Here is a 23501-nt window from a genome sequence, read left to right as displayed (position 1 = left end):
GGGTAGACTGCACTCAGACATGGAGAACACATGTAGGCGGCATCTCAGATACAGGGAACATGGGTAGACAGCACTCAGACACAGGGAACACATGTAGACAGCAATCAGACATGGGCACATGTAGACAGCACTCGGACATGGGGAACACGGGTAGACAGCACTCGGACATGGGGAACACATGTAGACAGCACTCAGACATGGGGAACATATGTAGACAGCACTCAGACATGGGGAACACATGTAGACAGCACTCAGACACGGGGAACACAGGGAGACAGCACTCAGGCAGAGGGAACACAGGTAGACAGCACTCAGGCAGAGGGAACACGGGTAGACAGCACTCAGGCAGAGTGAACACGGGTAGACAGCACTCCGACACGGGGAACACGGGAAGACAGCACTCAGACATGGGGAACACAGGTAGACAACACTCAGACACAGGGAATACGGGTAGACAGCACTCAGGCAGAGGGAACACGGGTAGACAGCACTCAGACATGGGGAACACATGTGGACAGCACTCAGACATGGGGAACACGGTGAGACAGCACTCAGACACGGGGAACACGGTGAGACAGCACTCAGACATGGGGAACACGGGCAGACAGCACTCAGACACGGGGAACATGGGTAGACAGGACTCAGACATGGGGAACACGGGGAGACAACACTCAGACACGGGGAACACGGGTAGACAGCACTCAGACATGTGGAACATGGGTAGACAGCACTCAGACATGGGGAACACGGTGAGACAGCACTCAGACACGGGGAACACAGTGAGACAACACTCAGACACGGGGAACACGGGTAGACAGCACTCAGACATGGGGAACACGGGTAGACAGCACTCAGACATGTGGAACATGGGTAGACAGCACTCAGACATGGGGAACACGGGGAGACAGCACTCAGACATGGGGAACATGGGTAGACAGTACTCAGACATGGGGAACACGGTGAGACAACACTCAGACACGGGGAACACGGGTAGACAGCACTCAGACATGGGGAACATGGGTAGACAGCACTCAGACATGGGGAACACGGGGAGACAGCACTCAGACACGGGGAACACAGGGAGACAGCACTCAGGCAGAGGGAACACGGGTAGACAGCACTCAGGCAGAGGGAACACGGGTAGACAGCACTCCGACACGGGGAACACGGGAAGACAGCACTCAGACATGGGGAACACAGGTAGACAACACTCAGACACAGGGAATACGGGTAGACAGCACTCAGGCAGAGGGAACACGGGTAGACAGCACTCAGACATGGGGAACACATGTGGACAGCACTCAGACATGGGGAACACGGTGAAACAGCACTCAGACACGGGGAACACGGTGAGACAGCACTCAGACATGGGGAACACGGGCAGACAGCACTCAGACACGGGGAACATGGGTAGACAGGACTCAGACATGGGGAACACGGGGAGACAACACTCAGACACGGGGAACACGGGTAGACAGCACTCAGACATGTGAAACATGGGTAGACAGCACTCAGACATGGGGAACACGGTGAGACAGCACTCAGACACGGGGAACACAGTGAGACAACACTCAGACACGGGGAACACGGGTAGACAGCACTCAGACATGGGGAACACGGGTAGACAGCACTCAGACATGGGGAACACGGGGAGACAGCACTCAGACATGGGGAACATGGGTAGACAGCACTCAGACATGGGGAACACGGTGAGACAACACTCAGACACGGGGAACACGGGTAGACAGCACTCAGACATGGGGAACACGGGTAGACAGCACTCAGACATGTGGAACATGGGTAGACAGCACTCAGACATGGGGAACACGGGGAGACAGCACTCAGACACGGGGAACACAGGGAGACAGCACTCAGACATGGGGAACACGGGGAGACAGCACTCAGACATGGGGAACACGGTGAGACAGCACTCAGACATGGGGAACACGGGTAGACAGCACTCAGACATGTGGAACATGGGTAGACAGCACTCAGACATGGGGAACACGGGGAGACAGCACTCAGACACGGGGAACACAGGGAGACAGCACTCAGACATGGGGAACACGGGGAGACAGCACTCAGACATGGGGAACACGGTGAGACAGCACTCAGACATGGGGAACACGGGAAGACAGCACTCAGACACGGGGAACACGGGTATACGGCACTCAGACATGGGGAACACGGGGAGACGGCACTCAGACATGGAGGCCTCTTCCATTCCATTGTCATTATGCTGTCGTACAGAATGAATTCTTGTTTTTGAGCGTATTTGCCCCGAGCCAACACTCAGGGCACCAGCGCCTTCTGTCAGGAGATGATGAAGTCCACATCCCCCAGGTACTGCCATCCCTGACACGTGTCCATGCAATGATAGGCCCACATGTCACACGTGCTGTGCGAGGAGCTTTGTGTCTTATTGGCGTTCCTGAACACATTTTTCTCTTTATTTTGAGATGTGACGCCTATACAGTTTTTGTCTTTGGGAGACAACAGCAGGCCATGTTTTCTGGATTTTCATGACAGCTGTGCTGCAATGATAGAAATAAATGTGTTCTCCGGATCATGGTCCTGGCTCCAGGCAGCCTTGTACTTGGGTAACACGGCTCATTCCCGGTTTGAGGATTAGGCCCCTCCAGGGCTGGGTCATTAACCCCTCAGGCGCCAGGACAGGCCGCACTGCCCTTGTGTGTATGATTACAGCTCACCCCTCCTCCCTGACATCATTTCTCTGTGATATCTCTTCCCAGCACATGATCAATAAGCCTTTTCCTTCTCGGCAATCTATGAGTAATGGCGTGATGATATCCCGAAGGGAGGGGGGAGAGCGGCTTATCCTGACCCCTGACCTACACCCCCTCCCGGACGTGTCATCTCGTTGCACCCCAGAATGAAGATAAATGGTCGGATTCAGACTAAACATGGGCGCCCTATTAGCGCGGCTTCTCTCCCTGTGATCTGTCTGCGTCTCCACACACTGACATGAGGAGACTGTAAAACGGGTTCCTGGTACACAGGCGGAGTAACACGCTGCACATCTGCCGCCCTATACCACAGCGACAGCCATTTACACAGGATTTCCTCTAAACATGCGTGTCACTGCAAGTCTCCAGGGTTACCGTCCTCTTCCCCCTTATTGTTGCACAAAATAACTTTATACAGACGTCTGTCTCTCTCTGTAGCGCTATCATTTTACAGGGCGCTCCTTAGTAACATTATTTGTATATCTCCAACATACTCAGTAGCGCCTTACGTCCGTCACCACCGCCTGCGTCCTGGCTGAGAAGAAACACATTCTATTGTTCCTTACTATTAGATTTGGCGCTTGGTGTGACATTTTTCACATGCGATTTGCATCAGATCAATCTCATCAGGTGCTTAAAAAGCACCCGCGATGTGCCGCTGATGGCCCTACATCCGATTTACCCTATGTGCTGCACATGGGATCTGTAGGGTCCGATCCGATGCGCACGGGAACGCGCATCGGATCCAATCGCATGTCAAACACAGACGATTTGGCCACTTTTCATCCGATTTATCGGAACGATCCGTCGGAATCGGATAAAAACGGGTCAAAACGCACCTGTGTTTCGGATTAATTTGCAAATCATTTTATTATCAACTGGAGGATTTTAATTAGTGGGGAAAAATAGACTGCAGAAACCTTATTAAAAGCAGAGATCTTCTGCATTCACCTCCCTTACACACGAGACGAGAAAATCAGAGATATCGCTCAGAAGGGCCATTCCGAGCGAGATATTTTACAATCTCGTCCAGTGTGTACACTCAGTGTCGTTAACGATGCGCACTCCTGCAGGTCATTAATGACATACAATATCTTTCTAAAGATATTGTACAAGACGGCATGCACTGGCGATAAGCAAACAATATCGTTCAGTGTGTATGAACGATACCTTTTACAGGGGGATCTGGCACGGTGTCACATCTGATGTGACATCGGCAAATGTGAGTGCTGTTGTATCTGTCACCTCCAATGGGAAACATACTGGGCCTGCTGCACACGGTTTCGACGTCGGAAGCAAGCTGACTAGGTGTTCAGTTTGCACGTGCGTCCTAGTCATGCTGCGCATGCTTCCGGATGGTTAACGCCAAAGCCGGCCTTAGGCATATGCAAACAAGGCAAATCCCTAGGGCATTTGGTATGCTTAGGGGCACCAGCAGCTTCTGCTGATTAAAATGATATGCAGCATGCCTATATTCTGTGTGTGACTGCGGCTGTATCTGCATATGAAATGCTACGTTGTGTGTATTCCTGGAAATCACTGTAATGTAGCATTTCGTATGCAGATACAGCCGCAGTTGCACACAGCATATAGGCATGCCGCATATCATTTTAATCAGCAGAAGCTGCTTGTGCATCCTAGCCACATAGTACTGCAAATAATATGATGCATTTTCATAAACAAAAGGCGCCCGACGTTAGCAGAGCTGCCAGCTGACTCATGCCAGGCATCTCCTGCAGAACTAGCGGCGGTGCTAGGGGGCACCAGCCAAAATCTTGCCTAGGGCATCATATTGGTTAGGGCCGGCTCTGGTTAACGCTCTAAGACAAAGATGGAAATTGCACGCAAAGAGATGATTTTCAGTGGGCGTTCCTGGGAGGTAAGGCCGGAGTGGTTAGCCAGATGCGGTGTGTTATGGTCAGCGGCCGCTTCCATAGATGCAGTTGTACTGACACAGGCAGCCATGTTCAGACGGCAAAATCGCACCTGAAGCAGAGCTGGCGCAGTCTACCATGTTGCCACAATGGGTGCATCAGTAGCACCTGCGTGCGCCTCCAAATCCGCCCCATTATGAGCGCACAATCTAACGATAATAAAATAAACCATATGGTGCTATTACAGTTACTAGAGCTCATCAGGATTTCCTTACACTCCAGGTCTAACTTCCCTACACTCCAGGTCTAGCTTCCCTACACTCCAGGTCTAGCTTCCCTACACTCCAGGTCTAGCTTCCCTACACTCCAGGTCTAGCTTCCCTACACTCCAGATCTAGCTTCCATACACTCCAGGTCTAGCTTCCTAGCTTCCCTACACTCCAGGTCTAGCTTCCATACACTCCAGGTCTAGCTTCCAAACACTCCAGGTCTAGCTTCCATACACTCCAGGTCTAGCTTCCATACACTCCAGGTCTAGCTTCCAAACACTCCAGGTCTAGCTTCCATACACTCCAGGTCTAGCTTCCATACACTCCAGGTCTAGCTTCCATACACTCCAGGTCTAGCTTCCATACACTCCAGGTCTAGCTTCCATACACTCCAGGTCTAGCTTCCCTACACTCCAGGTCTAGCTTCCCTACACTCCAGGTCTAGCTTCCATACACTCCAGGTCTAGCTTCCCTACACTCCAGGTCTAGCTTCCATACACTCCAGGTCTAGCTTCCATACACTCCAGGTCTAGCTTCCCTACACTCCAGGTCTAGCTTCCCTACACTCCAGGTCTAGCTTCCCTACACTCCAGGTCTAGCTTCCCTACACTCCAGGTCTAGCTTCCATACACTCCAGGTCTAGCTTCCCTACACTCCAGGTCTAGCTTCCCTACACTCCAGGTCTAGCTTCCAAACACTCCAGGTCTAGCTTCCCTACACGCCAGGTCTAGCTTCCCTACACTCCAGGTCTAGCTTCCCTACACTCCAGGTCTAGCTTCCCTACACTCCAGGTCTAGCTTCCCTACACTCCAGGTCTAGCTGGCTACGGATCACAGGAGAGAGGAGCAGTGACGGGATAGGCAGCTCTCTCAGGCCTGGTGGTGGCCGTGGGTTGCAGTCAGTGGTCAGTAATAATATAATGCTCCTTGCAGTAGTCAGAAGTCTTCCTGGCAGGACAACCCATTCCCTCTTAGCAGCTGCATTTCACACATTTGGTAATGCTCCAAGACAAAAGACAGAGATTCTTCAGCCTTCTAAACTCTTCGCCATGAAGAGACTGAGATCCCGGCCTTCAGAATTATTCATGTTCTCCTTACATGTATGTACATTACAGAGCAAACGGATTTCTCCTAAACTTACTTAAGAGACCATCTGTCTCATTAGAGCCCTACATCAAGATCATAGAGGTCATCTATCATGCTTAGGGTGAGATGGACAAGAGATCCCTCAGAAGTATAGAAATAACCTTATTAACACAAGCACAGTAGTATTCACACCTTCTCCTATGGTACATTATAGTATAAGGGTGTCACAAAATCATAAGACCAAATGACACAAATACTCTTCACCTAGGGAACTGTGTGGTGAGTGGTTGCATGTCTCCTCCCACGCTTACTTGAGTAGATGCCTCAGACGCTTTGATATGTGATATGGGTGCACCAAGTCTAGTCCCCGTAGATGGCTCGGGACAGTGACCTGTATAGCTGCGGTATTACCGAATATAACGCGGCACTGATGTATAACTACAACACGGGCCGCAAAACATTGATGTTCCATGGAAAACACGCACAAGCATTCTCACCTGTGTAGACAAATCGTCCCGGAGCTCCTTTGCAGAAGTGCTTGGATTTGTAGGACAGTGTGACCTCCACCACTCCAGGGATGTGCCTCGGGGGTGTCTGCACTCGGATAGCATGGGGGGTAATTAACTGTAAAGAGGAGAGATTACCATTCAGCTGTACACAAAGCTCTCTCACACTGAAATCTACCATCCATGAGGGGACAAATAAATTATTTTAAGACCATCGGAGGACCTTATGGTGGTCAATACAAGCTAATTCACATCTCCTCCCATGATCTCACCTCCAGTTGAGTACCAGATCATATGTTACCCCGGGGAAATATTATGACCAGCTGGGCCACTTCTCCTCCCAGGATCTCACCTCAAGCTGAGGACCAGATCATACATGTTACCCCAGGGTAATACTGTAACCAGCTGGGCAACTTCTCATCTCAGGATCTCACCTCAAGCTGAGGACCAGATCATACATGTTACCCCAGGGTAATACTGTAACCAGCTGGGCCACTTCTCCTCCCAGGATCTCACCTCAAGCTGAGGACCAGATCATAAATGTTACCCCAGGGTAATACTGTAACCAGCTGGGCAACTTCTCATCTCAGGATCTCACCTCCAGCTGAGGACCAGATCATACATGTTACCCTGGGATAATACTGTGAAGAGCAGGGCCACTTCTTCTCTCAGGATCTCACCTCAAACTGAGGACCAGATCATATGTTACCCCAGGGTAATACTGTAACCAGCTGGGCCACTTCTCCGCCCAGGATCTCACCTCCAGCTGAGTACCAGATCAGACATGTTACCCCGGGGTAATACTGTAACCAGCTGGGCAACTTCTACTCCCAGGATCTCACCTTCAGCTGAGGACCAGATCATACATGTTACCCCAGGGTAATACTGTAACCAGCTGGGCCACTTCTCCTCCCAAGATCTCACCTTCAGCTGAGGACCAGATCATACATGTTACCCTGGGGTAATACTGTGAACAGCAGGGCCACCTCTCCTCTCAGGATCTCACTCTCAGTCTGTGATTAGTGACCTACCTCACTCCACACCAGCATCGTGCCAAACACCACCTGCAGCCCATCAAAAAAGTGGTCTCCTATCAGGATGACTGTGGCTCCCCCCGTGGTCCATCCTTCGCTGGGGCTGATGGCTTTGATGCAGGGAGTGGCTGCTTCACACACATGTCAGGGGAGAAGGTTATAAAGAATGTTACACAGAGAATGTAGAATAATTCCACATCGCAGCCAGCGTCTCATTCCAACAGCCAATCAGCACAAAGCCTGAATATATAATATATACCAGATGTACTCAAATGCGGTCCCCAAGGCACCTCAACAGTCCAGGTTTTAAGTATAACCATGCTTGGCCACAGGTGACTTACTTAGTACAGCACCTCAGTCAATTTGATTTAACCATCTGTGCTGAGCCATGGAGATACTTAAAACCTGGACCGTTGAGGTGCTTTGAGGACCGCGTTTCAGAACCACTGCCTTATTTTTATACCCAGGATTAGCATGGGCGTTTCATGTTACTCATCTTACTAAATCTTAACAAATATACGTTATGTGTATAAGAGTGGACACCAGTAAGAGGAGAAAGGGTTCACACCGGTGGAGAAGAAGCAGCCTTGGGTGGAAGGGGTCTTGTTACGCTCTTGGTTTATAGCTTTCCAATGACCCTCTCAAAAACATCTGGTTGTCAGTACACAATAGTGGCCACAAGTAGGGGTCTCACTTAGGGGTCTATTTACTAAACCTTGGATGGAGATAAAGTGAAAGGAGATAAAGTACCAGCCAATCAGCTCCTGTCATTTTTCAAACCCAGCCTGTAACATGGCAGTTAAGAGCTGATTGGCTGCTACTTTATCTCTCTACACTTTATCTCCATCCAAGGTTTAGTAAATAGACCCATTAGTCCTGATTAACTGTAATTTGGGGGTGCGAGGGATGGGGTAGCTGTGTTTCCCATGTTTGTGCATTGGGCTGGCAACATTGTAAGGGGTCTATTCATGAAGCCGTGAAGAGTGAAGAAGTGAGCCAGTGGAGAAGTCGTCCATGGCAACCAATCAGCTGTTCCGAACAATTGTATAGTATACAAATTATAAATGTTACTTCAATGCTGATTGGTTGCCATGGGCAACTTCTCCACTGGCTCACTTCTCCACTCTTTCCACTGCTTCATGAATAGACCCCTTAAACTTTTACTAATTCTAGTGACTAAAATTTGTATCTAGTTTTATGATGGATTCCTCTTCGTCATCACTGATTGATACATTATAAACAGTGTCATAAAATTTGCTGTCTATTATAATGTCATAGTGTGAGGCTATGTAACCTGCACCATATAATGCTTTGCATAGAGCACCATTACATTTTGGAAGAGGGGAAGCATATACATCAGCTCTACCATTCTGCTCTTCGTTAGCACTGGCATAGGCATTGCTCCTTTTCTTGTACAATGTACTCAGTGATGTGGGCTTACATTGGCCCTCTTTGCCCCTAGTCTGATGTAGGCTTATTAATCCGAATATAGGATAAGAGTAATGTTTATCATCGCTCAGAGGAAGCCAATCACGTTCCGGTGTAGCTGTCTAATCATCCTCATCTTACACTGCTATGAATAGTCATCCGGGCTTTATTGTAGTATCAGATGTAGGCTGTGGTCACCAGTGCCGGGACGTGACATACTGTCCTCAGAGATCACAAAGGTGACCAGACAGTGGGCCTAATTCAGACCTGATCACAGCAGCGAATTTGTTAGCAGTTGGGCAAAACCATGTGCACTGCAGGTGGGGCAGATGTAACATGTGCAGAGAGAGTTAGGTTTGGGTGGGGTTTGTTCAAGCTGAAATCTAAAACCCACCTAAATCTAACTCTCTCTGCACATGTTACATCTGCCCCACCTGCAGTGCACATGGTTTTGCCCAAATGCTAACAAAATTCCTGGTGCGATCAACTCAGAATTACTCCCTATATACGGTACAGGCTGTTTCTATAGAGGCTGGAGGAGGTTCTATTGAAAGGAATATACAGACACACCTCCTGCATTGGGCGGAGGAAGCATTATATATAGCAGTGTTATATACACGGTGGAGTCACGTTATTATGACCATCTCCTACATGAAGTGCGTCACATGACGTGCGCTGGCTTGGTGGGTATATAAGGTGTGGGATAGGCCGTCTGCACACCTATCACTCGTTGCTGTCGTGGGTAAAAGGGGAGATTTATCCGGGTTACAGGAAGGGATTATTATTGGCTTTCGGGCCAAGGGCGGCGGTATGTCTGACACAGCGCAGTGTGTGACCTGTCCGCGTGCTGCTGCGGTGAAGGTGTATGGTGACTGGACAAATGGCACCACTGCCAATTAAATGACGTGGAAACTGTGGAGCGCCACGTGCCAGTGATGTGAGAGGGAAACGTCGGCTATGAAGGTGCGTGAGGGACGACCGACACACTACAGAGGAGCAGCTCACCGTCAGTGACCTGGGGGCTACCAGACGTGTGTCTAATATGGCAGCTCATCCCGTCTAGCTGCTGTCCGTGCCGCACACAGCGGTTGCTCCGGCTATTAGCTGGGGGTCATAATAATGTGACTCGGCCGTGTAGTAGTAGTATTATATATATATATATATATATATATATATATATATAGTAATATAGTGAGTGACCCACCTTCTGTAGGGTCCAGTCTACGTGCACGGCGCCCATGCTTGGAGTTATTGTGCACAAACATATTATCGGACACAGCGAGCACATGGCCGTCCACATTGATGGTTGTGGAAACCACGACCTGTGACGAGGGAATAACAGGAGTTAATGTAATAAGGAGCAGTAATAAAAGCCAGCTCTGCGCGCTGCCCACACTGCATCTTCCTCAGGCACGTGACCCCTGAGGATTTGGTGCATAGTGCGCCCCACTGTACATCCGCCACATATATACGGTCCAGTGTCGCTCAGGACTTCCTGCCGCAGAGACGTGTGAGGGAAGGGACGGGGGACCCTCAGTGTAGGACGTGATCAGGCAGGCGGTGCGCGCTTCCTACTTTAAGCAATGTAAATGAAGTGGGATGCTAATCACGTTAGAATGCCATAATTATCAGCTCTTTAAGGAGCCCCCTAATGAGCAGTCGAGCCCCGCTGTGAGAAAATAGCTGAAGTTCCTCGTCAGATCCACCACACTGTATCCCGGGGACTTAACCCCAAGAGCACTGCCAGAGCATTAATAATACCTCACATACAATAATATAACTGCTACCAGGGTTGGACTGGCCCACAGGGGTGCAGGGGAAACCACCGGTGGGCCCTACTACCTGGAGGCCCACCCCCTCCTCTAGGGATCAGGTTCCAGACTGTGCTGTTACTAATCTAGTACATTATCTTGCATGCACTACAGTATTTACTGTATATATTTATCTAGGGGACCAACACTTGCAAAATGGTTAGGCAAACCAATGTGGTGGCTGGGCACACCCCCTCTAGAGACTGACCACACCCCTAAACATGGGCCCCTACCACTGTATTCCCCCGGTGGGCCCTACATGCCCCAGTCCGACACTGACTGCTACACATACAGTAATACAACTGCTACACATATAAGAATAAAACTGCTACACGTATAATAATAATACAACTGCTACACATAATAATACAACTGCTACACATGTAATAATGCAACTGCTACACATACAGTAATACAACTGCTACACGTATAATAATAATACAACTGCTACACATAATAAATAATACAACTGCTACACATGTAATAATGCAACTGCTACACATATAATAATACAACTGCTACACGTACAGTAATACAACTGCTACACGTATAATAATAATACAACTGCTACACATAATAAATAATACAACTGCTACACATGTAATAATGCAACTGCTACACATATAATAATACAACTGCTACACGTACAGTAATACAACTGCTACACGTATAATAATAATACAACTGCTACACATAATAATACAACTGCTACACATGTAATAATGCAATTGCTACACATATAATAATACAACTGCTACACGTACAGTAATACAACTGCTACACATATAATAATACAACTGCTACACGTATAATAATAATACAACTGCTACACATAATAATACAACTGCTACGTGTATAATAATAATACAACTGCTACACATAATAATACAACTGCTACATATATAATAATAATACAACTGCTACACATAATAATACAACTGCTACACATATAATACAACTGATACACATGTAATAATACAACTGCTACACATGTAATAATACAACTGCTACACGTACAGTAATACAACTGCTACACGTATAATAATAATACAACTGCTACACATAATAATACAACTGCTACACATGTAATAATGCAACTGCTACACATATAATAATACAACTGCTACACGTACAGTAATACAACTGCTACACGTATAATAATAATACAACTGCTACACATAATAAATAATACAACTGCTACACATGTAATAATGCAACTGCTACACATATAATAATACAACTGCTACACGTACAGTAATACAACTGCTACACGTATAATAATAATACAACTGCTACACATAATAATACAACTGCTACACATGTAATAATGCAATTGCTACACATATAATAATACAACTGCTACACGTACAGTAATACAACTGCTACACATATAATAATACAACTGCTACACGTATAATAATAATACAACTGCTACACATAATAATACAACTGCTACGTGTATAATAATAATACAACTGCTACACATAATAATACAACTGCTACATATATAATAATAATACAACTGCTACACATAATAATACAACTGCTACACATATAATACAACTGATACACATGTAATAATACAACTGCTACACATGTAATAATACAACTGCTACACGTACAGTAATACAACTGCTACACATATAATAATACAACAACTGCTACACATATAATAATACAACTGCTACATATATAATAATTCAACTGCTACACATGTAATAATGCAACTGCTACACATACTGTAATACAACTGCTACAGAAATAATAATACAACTGCTACACATGTAATAATGCAACTGCTACACATACAGTAATACAACTGCTACACATACAGTAATACAACTGCTACACATACAGTAATATAACAGCTGCACATGTAATAATGCAACTGCTACATATTCAATAATAAAACATCTACACATATAATTGGAGATGTGTGGTTTGGATCTGCATCAATCTGAATTTTGTGCATTCAAACTGAACAAAAACCCAGTCCGGATTCCTCGAGAAAAATCTGATCCAAACCGAGTTCTGATTCGAATCATCCCACGGTTCTGAATTTGGATTTTGAATCTGAATTTAGGGTTTTGGATTGTAAAAATTACATGATTTTATTTGTTTTTATCCATTTTTATCAATGATTATCGATTTTTTTAATCGATTTTAAACCGAACTGGAATTCTAATCCGAACCAAAATTCAAATTCGAACCAAAATTCTAATCTGAACCAAAATTCCAATCCGAACCAAAATTCTAATTCGAACCAAAATTCCAATTTGAACCAAAATTCTTGAGGGTGGTTTTGACAAAACCGGACGATGAATTAGAGACAAAAACACGGGGGTCCGTGCATATCTCTACTTGTAGTACAATAGTGCACACCTGACCTTCACATGAACTGTGTACACAATACATCGATGATACACCAGGCTAATACCAAATGAGATCCTTCATAAAGATGGAGCATCAGTTATTCCTAATGAGATCAGGTTATGTCAAACCTTCCTGGAAGGGATGGACGCCTCAGGCTGCATTGCAGTATTTATTATGACTGACTGGGAAACGCGGCAGAAATGGAGCATAGATGGTCAGCGAGAGGGCCACAGGGATACCATGATCACGTGATTGACTAAGGCCCTACCGTGGGACGCCAGGATCACAGGAATGCCTCTCAGCTGCCACCATGGTGGCTTCCACCCTGGTACTGGAGAATACATGTACAGCTTAGCAAGCAGTGTCTGCAGGATAGATGTCTGCCTCTCCGTATGTACTTACATAGCAGCACAAGACACCCAGGAGAATAAGAGGAGATAAATGAAGAAACCATGTGTCTCACTGGCCTAACGCCCGGTCACTGGCCTCTTCCTCTGGGGTAAGTGTGACATTTCCGGTGATGGCCACCTACCTCTCCTGGGACATGCCATATACAGAGTGACTGAGCTGCGGTTCTGCACTCACCTGAAACCTCCTCATGTCCCGCGGGTTCCCGGCGTTCTTCAGACAGTTCTGGTTGCATTTCAGGAAGAACTTTAAGAAGAACCTACAAGACAAACAATGGGCGGGTGAGGCGGGCGCGGCGGGCGCTCAGAGACGTATAGTGGCGGCTGTTACCGACACACTGCCGCAAGGAAGCGTTTCTATCACTGCCACAATCGCATTTATTAACCATGTTCTGAGGACTTTCACATTCAATATTCCCGTGATGTACTAAGAGGTTACCACAGCAGATATCGCCCTCTTGGTAATGGGCGCCTGCGCACATGTTGGCTGCACGTGCGCAAATTGGGGCTTATTCAGAGTCGTACGCAGCAGCGTCAAATCGCTGTCACTAATCTGCGGCTTTTAAATAGATATTGTAAATCTACATCGTAAATAATAAAAAGTATTAAAAAATGTTAATTACATTTTGAAAAAAATAAATAAGCCAGGGAAGTGGTTATGGGGCCGACGTACTAAACCTCGGAGAGAGATAAAGTTGAGAGATATAAAAGGACCCATTTATCAACTAGTGATAAAACTCATTGTGACGGATAAATGGTGCTCCAGCCAATTAGCTCCCAACTGTCAATGTTCAAACACATAACAGGAAATGAACACATGACAGGAGCTGGACCCGTGACAGTTGAGAGCTGATTGGCCGGAGCCCCATTTACCAGATCCACAAGTGTTATCACTCGTTAATAGATGAGCTTCAAAGTGCCTGTTTCAAACACAGGCTGTAACATGGCAGGTAGGAGCTGATTGGCTGCTACTTTCTCTCTCTCTCTACTTTATCTCTCTGCAAGGCTTAGTACATATGCCCCTAATTTTGTACTTGTCACTCTTCTCCAGTTACAATGAGTCCTTGTAGCGCTGCTGGTAAGATGTGCGGGCCTGTACTGGGTAATTGCACGCCCGCCGCAGGTATTGCATGCAGGGCTGGATAAAGCTTTCAGCGGGCCTCGAGCAATAAAGGCATTGGGGCCCCCTCCGTCACGCTACTGCTGGGAGTGCTGCTGCTGCTGGGGGTGGAGCCTGGAGATGGACAGAAGTGTCCCTATACTGCAGCTCCGGCCGGGGGTCCCCTGAGAGAGGGGGTACCCGGGGGTACGTAACCCCCCCCCCCCCCCCTTCTAAATCTGGCACTATTTACCAGCAGTCACTATGCCAAATCCAGAGCGTTGAAAGTTATGATGTCAGCATTTGCATTATGGTTAGATGCTGACATTGTGAATATGGTGGTGGTGTTGACATGTTACAAGTCCACGTTGTGCATGTACTATGTCGATATAGAGTAAATGTTGACATTATGCAGTCAACGTAGCCTACTGTGTGTCGACTGCATGATCACCAGCATAACGTATGCATCCCGTCATGAATTTATTCATCTGTAAGACAGCTATTTCCTGTCAGGTAAGTCAGACGGACATACAGTAAGTGACGTATAAAGAGATAACACACCGTAGAGATAAAAACACAGATATTTTATACGGCGTTTGGACTTTTCATCTATATATAACTAGATACATTTCTTAGCTATAAAACAGATACTCGGCGCGGCCCCTTTGTCCAGGAGCCCGTGCACTCTCCGCTTTCCGGGAAATGGCTGCAGCACTTACCGCCCCGCCACATGAAAGCACAATAACATGAATAATTAAGGGTATCTTTCCCATGTACTAAGCACATGTCTCTGTTCCCCTCACCTGTCAGCTCCTGTAGCTGCACTTACATTACTGCCCTTGTTGCACAGATCTATGTGTCAATCACTATTGCGTGCGCCTGGGGGACCGCGCCGGCACCAGAGCGAGGTCACTCAGTTTCCATGGTGCGATGGATGCTGGTGTGTACAGCTGCACCAGGCGGTATTATGGCATATATGGAAGCTGGCAGTGGGCGTCTCAGGCCTAGCACGGATGTACACCAGGGAAGGGCTTTGTAGCAGCGTTTGCATAAAGTAGCAGACGGGCGACCACCATAAGATGCAGCCACGTCTCCGTCCAGCTCCTAATATAGCCCCAACTGTGTTGGGTAGGACCTGGGAATAAATCACCTAGGATTCACATAAGGTGTGACTGTGGCTGGCCAGTCCTGGTCCTGCTGGTGTGGTGGAGACCAACAAAGCATACCTCCCAACATGACCCTCTCCAGGAGGGACACCATGCTCTGCTCCTGGATTTCCCTCTTACTGTATGACTGCCATCACCTGTGCTGAAACACATTTCTTATCCATTCACCTGTTCAACACAGGTTCCGTCAGTCATAAATGAAGAGGGAAGTCCAGAAGTAGAGCATTGTGTCCCTCCTGAAGAGGGTCATGTTGGGAGGTATGATAAAGGCTGGTCACTCAGCTCTGGTGATGGCGGTCACTCCGAAGGTCCAGGCATAATATTCCTACAAACCCCAAAGGACACACATAACTCTGCCTGAGACATCCACCCATACTCAGGCCACAGAGGACATCTGTCCACCAGTATACTGGTCAACGAGTCTCCACTGGGTGGACGAGACAATTGTGCCGTTGAGCAGTCGCTCAGACTACCTTCTACATGTTCTCCTCTTCCAGAAGAGAGAGGAAGGAGCCATTTAATTCAGGAAACTCAGGTTGCATTTGACAATCGAAGACTTATTTATAAGTTTGGGTCTCAGAACTCTTAGAAGGAGTGTTCCTGAGGCGTAGAAGAGCTGCGAGTGTAGGAACAGGCCAACGTTAGTGTGATAGAGATGGCAGAGGACGCTGCAGACACAGGAAGGAGGATATGGAGAGAAAATCACTGAGCAGCAGCCAGACAGAGACACGAGCCAGACAGATCCATTCCCACAGGCTTCCAGGAGTCATGAAATATTTATAGTGCTGGGACGACACAGCCTGTCCTGGGCACCGCTCCGTGAATTATACATGGCTGCTGTGTCGCCTGAAGGAGACACACGTGGGCATGTCGGCGCGCTGACATATGGTAAGACATAAAAACATGCTATAGAGACGCACACATATTTATACATCGCAGCCGAGCTGTGTGCCAATGTTTATACACAAACAGTACAACCTATATTCCCACCTGTGTGCCCATATGCCCTGCACAACGTCTGCCAGCTGGCAGCGTATCACAGAGTGGCTGTATATTATCTCATGCCACAATGATGCAATCAGTTATACAGCACGTGGCACTGGTGGGGCTAGGAGGGAACGGGCTGTGCCAATCGCCCGCCCAGACAGACCTCAGATACCATGGGAAGCCCTGTTTGTCCTTCGGGAGAAGTGTGTCACAGTGCTGAGCGACTGACCTCTGACACCGCTGCGCAGCCAGTGACATGTACAGATCTTATCACTGCGCTCTCCACCACATAAATCTCCCTCACTTACTTACATATGTCCCTGTGGGTGCAGTCTGATGCTCCCTGGTGTGTTTTGCCTCCAGTAAACCAGGAAACCCCTGGTGCACCCTGCACCTTGCCACACAGCACCTTGAGTGTTCAAAAGTGCACACACTATGGAGGTAGGTGTCACATGCTGTGGAGGTAGGTATCTGGCTCACAGTATTGAGGAAGGTGACGCACCCTATGTAGGTAGGTACTGTAACATCTTAAAGTAGTGTATTTCTTATTCCTGATTTTTTCAGGTTTTGTTTTATGCTGTTAATTTCTTCTTGTTTAATAACTTATTGTGTGGGTCACACATACCATTGTTATACATAGGGGGCCTGCAATGACTTATTGTGTGCGTCACACATAACATTGTTATACATAGGGGGCCTGCAATGACTTATTGTGTGGGTCACACATAACATTGTTATACATAGGGGGCCTGCAATTACTTATTGTGTGGGTCACACATAACATTGTTATACATAGGGGGCCTGCAGTGACTTATTGTGTGGGTCACACATAACATTGTTATACATAGGGGGCCTGCAATGACTTATTGTGTGGGTCACACATAACATTGTTATACATAGGGGCCTGCAATGACTTATTGTGTCGGTCACACATAACATTGTTATACATAGGGGGCCTGCAATGACTTATTGTTTGGGTCACACATAACATTGTTACACATGGGGGGTCTGCTATGACTTATTGTGTGGGTCACACATAACATTGTTATACAGTACATAGGGGGCATGCAATTACTTATTGTGTGGGTCACACATAACATTGTTATACATAGGGAGTCTGCAATGACTTTGTGGGTCACACATAACATTGTTATACATAGGGGGCCTGCAATGTCTTATTGTGTGGGTCACACATAACATTGTTATACATAGGAGGTCAGCAATGACTTATTGTGTGGGTCACATATAACATTGTTATACATAGGAGGTCAGCAACTACTTATTGTGCGGTTCACACATAACATTGTTATACATAGGGAGTCTGCAATGACTTATGTGGGTCACACATAACATTGTTATACATAGGAGGTCAGCAATGACTTATTGTGTGGGTCACACATAACATTGTTACACATAGGGGGCCTGCAATGACTTATTGTGTGGGTCACAGATAACATTGTTATACATAGGAGGTCAGCAATGACTTATTGTGTGGGTCACACATAACATTGTTATACATAGGGAGTCTGCAATGACTTATGTGGGTCACAAATAACATTGTTATACATAGGGGGCCTGCAATGACTTATTGTGTGGGTCACACATAACATTGTTATACATAGGAGATCAGCAATGACTTATTGTGTGGGTCACACATAACATTGTTATACATAGGGGGCCTGCAATGACTTATTGTGTGGGTCACACATAACATTGTTATACATAGGGGGCCTGCAGTGACTTATTGTGTGGGTCACACATAACATTGTTATACATAGGGGGCCTGCAATGACTTATTGTGTGGGTCACACATAACATTGTTATACATAGGGGGCCTGCAATGACTTATTGTGTGGGTCACACATAACATTGTTATACATAGGGGGCCTGCAATGACTTATGGTGTGGGTCACACATAACATTGTTATACATAAGCAGACCAGCCACAAAGTCGGTGCCAGTTACTGCAGTGGTGTAGCATCAGCCCCCACAGACCCTGCAATGGCTTGGAGGCACCGGCGCTGATGCTCCCGCCAGTGTTTATGCAGATCACATGCAGTCTAGCCGTCCACATGTAATCAGCTGCAAATGTTCCTCCAAAAATGTCCATCACATAGGAGGAGACAAATGGGAGAGATCCTATTGTACCTCTAGCAACTGTCAGGGAAGCAGAATGGTATAGTGTAACCTGGAAGTGTTGAGAATGCTGGCGCCGCCAGGAGAAGATGCAGAAAGCTGCATCTTCTGCTGTGAAACCCCTAACAATGAGCATGAAACCCCTGGCATCAAGCATAAAACCCCTGGCAACGAGCATGGAACCCAGAGTATGAAACCTATGACAACGAGCATGAAACTCATAGCAATGAGCAAGGAACCCAAGGCATGAAACCCCTGGCAACGAGCATGAAACCCATAGCAATGAGCAAGGAACCCAAGGCATGAAACCCCTGGCAACAAGCATGAAACCCATAGCAATGAGCAAGTAACCCAAGGCATGAAATCCCTGGCAACGAGCATGAAACCCATAGCAATGAGAAGGAAGTCAAGGCATGAAACCCCTGGCAATGAGCATAAAATCCATAGCAATGAGCAAGGAACCCAAGGCATGAAACCCCTGGCAACGAGCATGAAACCCATAGCAATGAGCAAGGAACCCAAGGCATGAAACCACTGGCAACGAGCATGAAACCCATAGCAATGAGCAAGGAACCCAAGGCATGAAATCCCTGGCAACGAGCATGAAACCCTTAGCAATGAGAATGGAACCCAGAGCATGAAACCCCTAGCAACGAGCATGAAACCCCTGGCAACAAGCATGAAACCCCTGACAAAGAGGATATTCTCCCCCCCCCCCCCCACTGTGATGGCCAATGTCTGGGAGTGCAGGCTGAAAAACTGGGGTATAAGGTAGTCTTTTCCTGCGCGGACACGCCCCTTACAGCGAGGCCACACCCTCTTTATGGAACAAATTCTTTATTTTTAAAATGTCTAATGGGGTCGTGGCGCATTTTTAACTTGTCACACTGGGTTAAACTTTTTTGGCCCGAAGGGAGCAAAATTTATAGTTACCCCACTGAGTTAGTGTAAATAAAAAGCGTGCGCATAAACTGCACATTTCTGCCCATGCACAGAGCAGAAGATGCTTCTGGTCAGCAACAGTAATATGTGCGTTGGGCTTACGCCAGGCACACGTCAGGGACACTTACAGCCGTGGTTCAGTCTAATTTGAATGCTCCGAGCACATACTCTGCAGCCTGTGTAGTCAACCGAAGCTTCTTCAGGACACTCCAGATAGTACTGTACTCCCCAGCAGCAGCACTGAGGGCTGAGGCCAATTCAGCATACTGGACCTCTGTCTTTCGCCTTTTTACCCAAATTAGCAACTAAGGGGGTCATTCCAACCCGATCGCACGCTGCGCTTCTTCACAGCCGTGCGATCAGGACGAAACTGCGCATGCGTGGCAGCCGCATTGCGCAGGTGCGTCATTGCCCGGCGACAGCCGTCGCAAGGTAGCGACGCCGCTAGTGAAGAAAGTGGTCACAGTGGCGACCGCAAGAAGATTGACAGGAGGAAGACGGATCCGGCCGGCAACACACCGTTTTCTGGGAGTGGCGAGTCCAATGCAGGCGTGTCCAGGCGTTTGGAGGGCGGATGTCTGACGTCAATTCCGGGACCTGCATCGCTGGATCGATAACACAGGGTAAGTAACTAACTTTTTTGCATAGCAGGGCTGCACAAGCGTTCGCAGAAATACACTCACCCCCATAGGTGGCGTCTAGTTGATCGCACGGGCAGCAAAATGTTGCTACGTGAGATCAACTCGGAATGACCCCCTAAATCTCACACAGGAACTACATGAAATACCAGCTACATACTGTACCAGCACCAGATGCCTGAAATGCTACTACAGAGCCTTTCCCTTGTGTACAACCATGCGGCGGAATATACCAGGACTGACGCTCCCACTGTCAGCGTCCGTACACGCAATAATAGCGCTTGATGAGTATTTATAGTATATACCCCACCAACGGTTGAACCGTGGAACTTGCAGTAACCACCGTTGCATAATCCGTGGCCAGCCAAAACTGGGCTACTTGGTGCAACTTGGGAACAGGCGTCTGTATAAATCCACCGGCCTAACTCCAGGACTCTCTGTGGACTCTGCCAAGGTCCTGTGACCTAGGCCATAGATCGGAGGAGGGGGCACGATGATCCCATCTATTTATACACAAGCCACCGAGCCGACGCTCGGGTGATGGAAATGAGACTAGAGAAAGCACCAGGTGATGCCGTCTCCCCTCACCGCTGCCGGAGCCAAGATCTCCGAGCAGCCAGCGAATCAAACTCCCTGCGACTTCTTCACCTACTTAGGCAGCAGCCGTGCATATGGTCTGCCAGTTAAAAATAAAGACAATACGCATAAATTAGCATACATAATGCACCAATCTCCCCATTTAATATGCAAATTCCCTGAAACATTGCAGAACACCTTCTGTTCAGAGTGAATAAATTTGAATTTGCAATTAGAATAATCTTGTATAATTAATGAAAAGCGTCAATTTTGGCTCATAAGTAATTTGATTAACATGTTGATAGGGCACTTATCAAGCTCTCTAAACCACTGGGGCCGGGCTGGGATAAGAGGGGCTTAAAGAAGGCAGACGGAGGAGAGACCAGAAGACCACCCGAGTCTGGAGGGAGCCCAGGCTACAGCAGCGTGAAGCTGGTTCCTGGGCGGCGTGGTAGGTGTGGTCTGCCCGGGCGCGAGCAGCAGGAAATCTCTGCACCAGTCATGCTGAATACTGTACATGGGAGATGTATGGGGGGCATACTATGGTTTATGGGGGGGGTGGCCACTGTACATCAGCCATTAATAAGGGGGCACTGGCACAGGGGGTGATGAAGGAATACATCGCTGTGTGGTCTAAAAATCCTATAAGTAAATATACACCTATGTGTCCTGTATAATAACTTGGTTTCCGGAAAATGTTTCCATATTCCAAGAAGCTTCCTAGAACTTGGCGGTCCATTTACTTCCGCTTCCATCCGCCTGTTGCGCAGTGAGCGGGATACTGGACTGCACACTGCAGGATCTCACGGAGGCACTGCCAGTTACCGCGGGATACTGGACTGCACACTGCAGGGTCACACGGAGGCACTGCCAGTTACCGCGTGATACTGGACTGCACACTGCAGGATCACACGGAGGCACTGCCAGTTACCGCGGGATACTGGACTGCACACTGCAGGGTCACATGGAGGCTCTGCTAGTTACCGCGGGATACTGGACTGCACACTGCAGGGTCACACGGAGGCACTGCTAGTTACCGCGGGATACTGGACTGCACACTGCAGGATCACACGGAGGCACTGCTAGTTACCGCGGGATACTGGACTGCACACTGCAGGGTCACACGGAGGCACTGCTAGTTACCGCGGGATACTGGACTGCACACTGCAGGGTCACACGGAGGCACTGCCAGTTACCGCGGGATACTGGACTGCACACTGCAGGGTCACACGGAGGCTCTGCCAGTTACTGCGCTGCTGGACTGCACACTGCAGGGTCACACGGAGGCACTGCCAGTTACCGCGGGATACTGGACTGCACACTGCAGGGTCACACGGAGGCACTGCCAGTTACTGCGCTGCTGGACTGCACACTGCAGGGTCACACGGAGGCACTGCTAGTTACCGCGGGATACTGGACTGCACACTGCAGGATCACACGGAGGCACTGCCAGTTACCGCGGGATACTGGACTACACACTGCAGGGTCACACGGAGGCTCTGCCAGTTACCGCGGGATACTGGACTGCACACTGCAGTCCACGGAGGCACTGCAGTCCACGGAGGCACTGCCAGTTACTGCACTGCTGGACTGCACACTGCAGGGTCACACGGAGGCTCTGCCAGTTACCGCGCTGCTGGACTGGGATCAGTATATTGCTGTACATGGAATGACCTTGGCTTTCACTGTTGACCACAGATCTGTGCTGCCTGCCCTGGATTTCTCTGTGTCTGTCTAGTCCATGGCTGCAAATCGTTGGACCATGATTAACTCATTACTGTCAGGGTCAGACTGTCCCATAGGGGTACAGAGGAAATTCCCGGTGGGCCTCACTTTCTGGGATCCCACCCCCTGATCTAGGGATCAGGTTCCAGACTGCACTTGAATTATGCATTATACATATGTTACATTATACTGGACTATGGTGTATTTTCTACAGTGCATTGCTGTTATTAATCTGGTACATTATAGTGCATTCCCTGACAGTATTTACCAACCCAAGCTGAGTACTATGGGTGCGGGGAGCAGGATAGCAGTGCTGGTGGGCTGGTGCCCGCCAGCGAGTGTACACCCCGGGCATTGAGCATTACTCTTGGCAATGAGCATGGATCCCAGAGCAAGAAACCCCTGGCAACGAGTATGACATCCAGTGCATTTAACCCCTGGCAACAAGCATGACACCCAGTGCATTTATCCCCTGGCAACAAGCATGACACCCAGCGCATAAAATCCCTGGCAATGAGCATGACACCCAGCGCATTTAACCCCTGGCAATGAGCATGACACCCAGCGCATGAAACACCTGGCAATCAGCATGACACCCAGTCTATGAAACCCCTGGCCACAAGCATGACACCCAGCACATGAAACCTCTGGCAACTAGCATCATACACTTTGAATGAAATCCCTGGAAACAGCATGAC

General features: G+C 48.0%; 1 protein-coding gene across 4 annotated transcripts in view; it reads right to left on the bottom strand.

The window, feature by feature from the left end:
* The window catches only part of LOC134931701 (transcription factor COE3-like), a 265596-nt gene that overhangs the window by 105694 nt on the left and 136401 nt on the right, over positions 1 to 23501 (bottom strand). For 2 of the 4 annotated variants that reach the window (XM_063925436.1, XM_063925438.1), the window contains exons 7-10: positions 13713 to 13794; positions 10148 to 10265; positions 7513 to 7646; positions 6473 to 6599 (exon numbers count right to left, since the gene is read on the bottom strand). In XM_063925436.1, coding sequence (XP_063781506.1) covers positions 6473 to 6599; positions 7513 to 7646; positions 10148 to 10265; positions 13713 to 13794 — 461 coding nt within the window. The remainder of the gene's footprint in view (positions 1 to 6472; positions 6600 to 7512; positions 7647 to 10147; positions 10266 to 13712; positions 13795 to 23501) is intronic. The other 2 variants (XM_063925437.1, XM_063925439.1) reach the window with 1 other exon arrangement.

Source organism: Pseudophryne corroboree, chromosome 1 (genome assembly GCF_028390025.1).
Source record: "Pseudophryne corroboree isolate aPseCor3 chromosome 1, aPseCor3.hap2, whole genome shotgun sequence".
Classification (NCBI taxonomy): domain Eukaryota; kingdom Metazoa; phylum Chordata; class Amphibia; order Anura; family Myobatrachidae; genus Pseudophryne; species Pseudophryne corroboree.
Note: the sequence above shows the minus strand (reverse complement) of the source record. Positions and strands in the feature narration are given on the sequence as shown.